General features: G+C 49.1%; 1 protein-coding gene across 1 annotated transcript in view; it reads left to right on the top strand.

Annotated features, from left to right (window-relative positions):
- Positions 1-3,558: 3,558 nt before the first annotated feature.
- Rab40c (RAB40C, member RAS oncogene family) overlaps positions 3,559-8,628 on the top strand; it is a 35,152-nt gene continuing 30,082 nt past the window's right edge. Inside the window, exons 1-2 of the mRNA XM_027425106.2 lie at positions 3,559-3,612; positions 3,715-3,899. Coding sequence (XP_027280907.1) covers positions 3,758-3,899 — 142 coding nt within the window. The 5' untranslated portion in view covers positions 3,559-3,612; positions 3,715-3,757. The remainder of the gene's footprint in view (positions 3,613-3,714; positions 3,900-8,628) is intronic.

Genomic DNA, 8,628 nt, shown 5'->3' with positions numbered 1-8,628 from the left:
TAGTACTGGGAACCAAACTCCAGTCCTGCACAAGTTCAGCAACCATTTTTTAAAAAAGTAATTTATTTGTATTTTATATACATTGGTGTTTCGCCTGCATGTATGTCTGTGTGAGGGGTGTGTTGGATCCCCTAGAACTGGAGTTACAGACAGTTGTAAGCTGCGATGTGGGTGCTGGGAATTGAACCCAGGTCCTCTGGAAGAGCAGCCAGCAACCATTCTTAACAGCTCAGCCATCACTCCAGCACCTTCCTTTAAAGCTAGGGTTTTGTTTTGTGGCCCAAGCTTGTCTTGAACTCATGGCAATCCTCCTGCCTCATTCTCCTGAGTACTAGGGACTTCCTTGCCTTCCCAGCAGCCAGAATAGATGTCAGCTGTGGACATGCTCAGTACTCCATGGGCACCTGATCACTGTGGTAGCACCCTGGCTTTTCCTGTACAGACTGTGTTTCAGAAAGTGTTGACTGTTCAGTGGTCTTATGAAGAAGCAGCACCTGAGTTACAGGGGCAGCATCTGAGTTAGCTTGGCTGGAAACTTCTCTTTTGGCCTCCTGTCCCAACTTCCCAAGCAGCCAGTATCATAAACTTGTGCCATCAATAGCAGCTTATTGTCTTTTTTTATTTGTTTGTTTGTTTGTTTGTTTGTTTTTGTCTTTTTGGTTTTTCAAGACAGGATTTCTCTGTAGAACAGCTCTGGCTATCCTGAAACTCACATTGTAGACCAGGCTGGCCTTGAACTCACAGAGATCTGCCTGCCTCTGCCTTTGGAGTGCTGGGATTAAAGGCATGTGCTACCACTGCCCAGCTCTTATTATCTTTTTTAAAACACAGTTTTCTTGTCTGACCTGGAACTCTGTAGACCATACTCTGTAGACTCATACTCACAGAGATCCATCTGCCTCTGACTCATGAATGCTGGTTATCAAACAGCTTGACCATCACCTTTGGCCAAGATTCATTACTTTTTTAAAAAAATAATTTATTAGCCAGACAACAATGACATATGTCTTTAATCCCAGCACTCAAGGAGGCAGAAGCAGGTGGATCTCTGAGTTTGAGGCTAGCCTGGTCTACAAATCAAGTTCCAGGACAGCCAGAGCTGTTACACAAAGAAACCCTGTCTGGAAAAACCAAAACCAAAAAAGCGGAGGGGGGGGGAGGTATTTTATGTGAAGGGTGTTGTGGAATATTATTTTAACTAGGCAAAGATTGTTACGCTTATTTATGCTACATTTGTTTAATATGTAAAGATGTGTTGCTGTTTCACCTTGCCTGCATAAGGCACTTGACTGGTCTAATAAAGAGCTCAATGGCCAATAGCTAGGCAGCAGAGGGATAGGCAGGGCTTCCAGGTAGAGAAAATAAATAGGAGGAGAAATCTAGGCTGGAAAGAAGAACAAGAGGAGGAGAGAACAAGGGAAACAACTGGGGCAAGAACTAGGCAAATGCCAGCCAGACAGCCACAGAAGCAGTGAAATTAAGATATACAGAAGAAAGATAATAAGCTCCATGCCAAAAGTGGATAAAGAGAAATAGGTTAATTCAAGTTAAGAGTGCTAGCCAGAAACGTATCTAAGCTAGACCAAGCATTCAAAACTAGTAAGTCACTGTGTCATGATTTGGAAGCTGGTTGGTGGCCCTAAAGAAAAAGCCTGGGCCAGGCAGTGGTGGCGCATGCCTTGAATCCCAGCACTCAGGAGGCAGAGGCAGGAGGATCTCTGTGAGTTTGAGACCAGCTTGGTTTACAAAGTGAGTTCCAGGACAGCCTGCAAATCCACAGAGAAACCCTGTCTTGAAAAACAAAAACAAAAACAAAAAGCCTGCTACAGAAGGGTGCTTTGCCTGTTATGTGTGTCTACGATCACATGTATGCCTGGTGCCTGTGGAGGTCAGAAGGTGAAGGTGTAGGTGTAACCCTGAAACCAGAGTTACAGGTTCTAAGTCATCATGTCGGTGCTACTGTTGGGAACTGGAACCAGCAACAAGTGTTCTGAACTACTGAGCCAAGTCTCTATCCAGCCCCTCATTTTATCTGTCATCTGGCTGTATGTTCAGGAAGTCTGCACAGATAGGTAAAAACTATTCCAAGGTACAGTGTATGTTTGTGACTACAGTATATATGACTATGGTGTGTGGAGGTCAGAGGACAATGTTCAGAAGTCAGTTCAGGCCTTCCACCTTGTTAAAACAGGATTTCTCTTGTTCCACCGCTTGCTGCTTATTCCAGGACAGCTAGTCCTCGAACTTCTGGACAAATTCTGTCTTTACTTTCTTACAGGAGGAGCCGAAGTGAGGGGGGGGCAGGTGGGGGGGATGAGGGGAATTACAGATGGAAAGCCACAGGAGAGAGAGCAAATTCATATCTTAAGGATTACATCGCAAGCGCATTGGCTCCAATTTGTGTTTACTTTTTCAATTTCTTGCAATTGATTACATGGCTTTATGAATGCATTCATGAAAAACGCTGTTGGTGGCCCTCAAGCCTTGGAGCTGGCCGACCGAGCGCACCAGCGTCGGGTTGCCCACCCTGGAATCCGCCGGGTCAGCCCTGTCCGGGTGGGCCAGACTTTCCGGGAGGCTGGTTCACGCCTCCAGGATCCCAACTGAGGGATGTCCGCACAAGAAAGAATCCCTAAAGAGCAGCTCTGAAGCGGACTTGAACGACTGGTGGGCCTAAGCTCTCGGCAGTGGTTCCGCCCACTCCACAGCCAGGAGGAAGTCCCGCCTCTTAGAACAGCCTACCAGGGAGAGTCTCGCCCCCGCCCTGCCCCCAGGGGAGAGCGAGTACGACATTGTACGTCCAAGTCGCGTTTCTTCCCTTCTGGGTCTCTGTGAGAGCAGCCACCGCCGCCTGGTAGAAAGTCTGGCCCACCCGGACTCAGTCATGTGGCCTAAGGCTGGAGCTGTGGCTATCCTGCCGCTTGTCCGTGAAGGGGGAGGGGTAGACTTGTGCAATGTTTGACTCCTGATTGGCGAGAATTAGGAAAGGGGCGGACCTAAACGGTTATGATCGATGGGACATGGCACAAATGCCTTAGCAGCCGTAGCCAATAGGGATGACGAGGGGGCGGGAGACCAGGGTGTTGCAGATCCGTGAACAGGGCTGCGATGGCTCTGAGGCGGTCTGCAGGAAGCAGTAGGTAGAAGGTTTGGACGGACATGCCAAGGCGACCAATGATTCAGAAAAATCAGGGGCAAGTGTCCAATGGTCACAGTGAGGAGGCGGGGAATAGCCAGCCTCCGCAGTACTGTGTACGAAACGGCGGGGACGGGACTGACTTGACGGACAAACGTCTCGACCAACAGCGGTGGGAAACAGGATGGCAGGAGACCAATAGTAGTGGCGAGTGGGCAGGGCAGGGCGGGGCGGCCGGGCTCGACGGCGCTGTGTGAGTGTGTGCGCGTGTGTGTGTGTGCGTGTGTGTGTGTGGAGACGTGGGGCGGGGCGACCGTGACGGCCAGTCTGCCAGGCCAATGGCCCGGGGAGGGCCGGCGGAGCGTGGCCAATGGCGGCTGCGCATCCGGGGGCGGGGCTGCGGGGCTGCGCGTGCTGTGCGGGAAGCGGCGGGCGGCGCGGCGGCGGCGGCGCGCGGCGGCGGCTAGAAGGCTGAGGTGAAGCTGGCGGCAGCTTGGCGGGTGCACTGGGGGCGGTGTCCAGCGGGCGGGAGCCTTAGCGTGGATACCGCACGGCCGCTCACCAGCCTTCGCCCACAGATCTGGCGGCGGCGCCGTGGGCCGCGGTGCGGCGGGCGGGAGGATGGGCACCCAGGGCAGCCCAGTGAAGAGCTACGATTACCTGCTCAAGTTCCTGCTGGTGGGCGACAGCGACGTGGGCAAGGGCGAGATCCTGGAGAGCCTTCAGGACGGCGCCGCCGAGTCCCCATACGCCTACAGCAACGGTAGGCCGGGTTTGGCGGTGGCCGCGCGGGGCGGGAGCGGCCTGGCGCGGGCGCGGGCGGCCTCTGCGCGTGTCGCTGCGGTACCCTTCAGTCCTGCCCTAGAGAGCTGTCGGCGAGCGGGCCGGGGTGGGGGCGACCGTCTAGTAAGAGGTCTCACTGGCAGGTCTTTGGAGTCCCTTGGGGCTTGGAGTGGGCCATGTAGCAGATACCGCACGGGGTCCTCACCGCACTGCCCCTGAGCTCAGGGACACCGCACCCTGTGCAGGGAGAAAATACGTCGGCCGCGATGTGATTCTTGTTAACTTCCGGGTGCATGACAAAAAATACACAAGGTAGATTGCATCACTAGCACTTGCCTGAGCTTGTCTTTTAATTTAGGTATTTAAGGTAAAATTGTAGTTAACAGTGTGTGGGACTGGATCACAGGCTACTGAGTGAGTAGGCTGCTGACTCCGGAGGAATTAATGTCCAGTGGGCCTTTCCTTCTTATATCACTGGATTTATTTTACCTTTTTCATCCCTTCCTGGGTCTCTTTTCTCTACCTCCTTACCTGGTTCTCTGGGATCTTGTTAACCCTGTCTTACTGTTCTGAGCTCTGGCCGTTTTGAAAATAACAGGTGAGTGTGAGTAAGACATCTCCCGCTCTTTGGACTTAGAGCTTGTCAAGGGTGATGAACATCAGGACCTTAGTGGAGGACCCTTCCTTCCGAGCAGTGTTGGATTTTCTCTGTACCTCCTTCCCAAGCTCCTGCTCTCATCCTCAGTCTACAGTAGACATCTTCAAGTTCAGGAAGGGAAGGGCCATGGTTTTATTTTCTGGGGTATGTGAAGTGAGCTCTGCACCAGCCAGGCCACCTTGACTGGCATTTGACTGGATGTGCCAGAGTGATAGTTCTGCTCAGATAGGCTTTGGGGTTGTTTTTCTAGCAGGGAAGTCTGGAAGGGGATGGGCTTGGCTTTGGAAGTGCTTAGTGGTAACTTGTGCTTTGGAGAGTCAGCTTGTGGCCCCCTGTTCCAATCTGACTAGCTCCACCAGTTTCACCCAGGCATGTGCACACAACCTCCAGTTGGGCCCTCTTTCCTCATCTCCTCTGTCAACTGTATATTGCCATATTTCCTGTGACATGCTAACTGAAGTGGGGCCCATAGCACTTAACAAGTATAGAGGTGTGAGACTGACTGTGGGCAGCTTATCCCAGGGTACCATTCACCAAATGCCTTTACACTGCACAAGCTGTGAGGCCAGAGCATGCTTGCAGGTCCTTGTGTGGCTCCTGCAATATGGAGGAGAGGGGAAAGAGTGCCTCTGTTGTAGCAGCATATTTCTTGTGTCGGGTTGAAATGCATACAGCACAAATATCAGGTCTTTGTGGTCAGAGCATTGGGTCACTGACTTGGGGTGCATTCTTTACTGAGTGAAGTTGGGTGGATCTGAGAATACTTAGGCCTCCTCATAGAAGAGGCGTTTAGAAGCAATAAAATAGTTGATTCTGAAGATTGATGTGTTTGCTGTTGAAAGAGCTGGACTTCTGCTTCTTTTAGAGGATAGATGAATGTTTCATTTTCTTTGTCATCATTAAAAATCTTCAGACTGGGTGGTGGTGGCACACACATTTAATCCCAGTACTTGGAAGGCAGTGGTAGAGGGATCTCTGATTTCAAGGCCAGCCTGGTCTAAAAAGTGAGTTCCAGCATAGCCAAGGCTACACAGAGAAACCCTGTCATGAAAACAAACAAACAAAAAAACCCAAGAACCCCCCAAAACCAAAACAGAACAAAAACCCTTCAGTATGGGAGCTGGAGAGATGGCTCAGCAGTTGAGAGCACTGGCTGCTCTTCCAGAGGACCCAGGTTAAATTCCCAGCACTCACATGGCATCTCACAACTGTCTGTAACTCTTAGATACAACACCCTCACACAGACATTTTAAGCTTTAGGTTTTTTTGTTTTGTTTTGTTTTGTTTTGTTTTGTTTTGTTTTTTCCAAGGTTTAGGACTCTTCTGATTATCAGTAGGGTGATCCCCACCTGGGAAGGGGCCTGCTGCTCCACATTGGCCCCTGATTGTCTTGATCACAGCTGGGTTATTTACCTGTCTTAGTCTCGTCTAGCTTGTTCCTCAGGTGTGAACATCAGCTCTCTCTGACTTCACAAACATGTGAGTCATCAAAACAGCTTCTTTTTTTTTTTTTTTTTTAATTAGCACTGGCACCTGAAACAGTGACAATATGCTACTGTGGCCACATGCCTAGCATCTGCAGGAGCCCCCAGGTCTGGTGATGTAGATGCTTGGATGTAGATGGATGGATTTGCCTCTGGTTCTAATGTGTGGCTCTGGAATTGATAGGCCTGTGTTGGCCTCAAGTCAGCCAGCTGGGTATTCACCCTTGAGCCCAGGAAACATTATTGCTACAACACACAAGACTGTCGTTGTTCGTGTTGTGGGCTTGAACATCCTCTGTTAAGACAATTACATCTTGCCCTAGCTCTGACAAAGATTCCTAAGTGTTAGGTCCTTCAGGAAAATCCATTGTAGTTTATATGCTCATAGCATGAAAGATTCACATCTGTTAATGAGTCCATGGGTGTTGTTTCATTTCTCTGTTCCTTTGGGAGTTAGTGTTTTTATAGAAGAAAGCTGCAGAGTGCCATTGTCCTTTGAGCCCAGGGAGTTGGGAAGGAGGCAGATTATAGGACAAACTGGCATTGGATTTTGCCATGAATGTTGGAATTTGATGGTTATGGAGATGTCTGTGGAATCAGATGTTGCATGCACCCTGAAAGAGTTAGGATAATGTGTGCCTATGTCATAGGTCCCTGCTAGAGTCGATGACCCAGAGGTCAGCAACATTTACGACAATCCTAGTTCCATGCTTCTTCTCATTTGGGTTGAAGTCCATTTCTCTAAGTGACAGGTTCAGGGGGAATTTTTAAATGTTTTATTTTATTGTTATTGGGGTGTGTGTGTTTGTATACACATGTACATGCTATGGTACTCACATGGAATTCAAAAGACAGCTTTTGGCCTTTAATCCCAGCACTTGGGAGGCAGAGGCAGAGGCAGGTGGATCTCTCATCTGCATTGTATTTTCCATTTTGGACCTGCCTTTATATCATATATTCCATATGTCTCATCAATTGCTTAATGTGAGTTTGAAGCCAGCCTAGTCCACATAGTGAGTTCAGGACAGCCAGAGCTATATAGTAAGACCCTGTCTCAAAAATACGAAAATAAATAAGTAAAATAAGGGGAAAAAAAAAAGACAGCTTCTGAGAGTCGTTTCTCTCTCCCATCTTTATGTGGGATTTGGAACTCAAACTCAGATCAGGCTTAAGCAAGAGTGTTTTGCCTGCATGTATGTCTGTGTGCCCTGTATATTCTTGGTGCCCATGGAAGCCAGAAGAGGATTGTAGCCACCACATGGGTGCTGGGAATTAAACCCAGGTCCTCCTCAAGAGTAACAGGTACTCTTAACTGCTGAGCCAACTTTCCAGCTCCCCTCAAGGGGAATTACTTTTTTTCTTTTTCAAAACAGGGTTTCTCTGTGAAGCCCTGCCTGTTCTGGAACTCACTCTGTAGACCAGGCTGGCCTTGAACTTAGAGATCTGCCTGCTTCTACATCCCAGATGCTGGATCAAAGGTGTGTGTTACCACTGCCCAGCAAGGATAAATTTAAAACTCTCATCTGCATTGTATTTTCCATTTTGGACCTGCCTTTATATCATATATTCCATATGTCTCATCAATTGCTTTATCTCCAGCACTAGCACGAGGCTTGCATATACCCCTCTTGCTTTTTGGGGGGGGCGGGGGTTTGAGGCAGGGTTTCTCTGTGGCTTTGGAGGCTGTCCTGGAACTAGCTCTTGTAGACCAGGCTGGTCTCAAACTCACAGAGATCCAGCTGCCTCTGCCTGGGATTCAAGGTGTGCGCCACTACCGCCCAGCCCCCTCTTGCTTTTTTAGTCATCTGTTTCTGAGACAGGGTCTTAGTGTAAACCTCAAGCTGGCCTTGCATTTGCTATCCTTCTGCCTCAGCCTCCCTAGTGCTAAAATTACAGATCCACTGTTCCTCACTTAAATGTGAATTTCTGAGTGAACGAACACCTTGTGTACAGCTTCCCTATACTGACTGTTACTTGGTGCTTGTCCACATGATCACATGGTAACCCCTCACAGTCCTTTCTCTTCTCTGTCCAAGGCTGGACATTTTGGTCTAGATTTTACTGTAGATACTCTGGGGTAACTTATGGGGGTGGTGGCTGCCTTTCTTATGTTAGATGCCAGACTTTCTGGTAGATTGTTGGCCCAGGAGGAATAGGAACAGTCACTGTGGTGTAACAGCTAATGCCTCCAGTGTGTGATTTGTTCCAGGCATGCAGTTGAGTGTGTATCTCCCTGTTTGTCATTTAATCTTCACCAGACCATCATCCCCATTTTACAGATGAGGCCCTAAGGAGCACAGACTGCTGTTATCCTGGGTGGTATGGTCATCGGGTTCCTGGTTGGCTCTTTTCTAGCCTTCATTGATAGGGAGGTGGCCAGACCTCAAACAGTGGAGCAATGGCACTTTGTGGTTTGCCTCTCTTTACCTTCTTTGTGCCTGGGGTTGCTAGACATCCACTGCTTCTTATTTGAGATTCACACCTTGTAATACCTGTCCCAGATCCTACCTGACCCAGCTATCATCTGGGAAGCCACATCATCCTTGTTGAGAGTTGTCACTTCTTGA

This window comes from Cricetulus griseus, chromosome 7 (genome assembly GCF_003668045.3).
Source record: "Cricetulus griseus strain 17A/GY chromosome 7, alternate assembly CriGri-PICRH-1.0, whole genome shotgun sequence".
Lineage (NCBI taxonomy): Eukaryota > Metazoa > Chordata > Mammalia > Rodentia > Cricetidae > Cricetulus > Cricetulus griseus.
The sequence above is the reverse complement of the archived record's forward strand: the minus strand, read 5'-3'. Positions and strand labels throughout refer to the sequence as shown.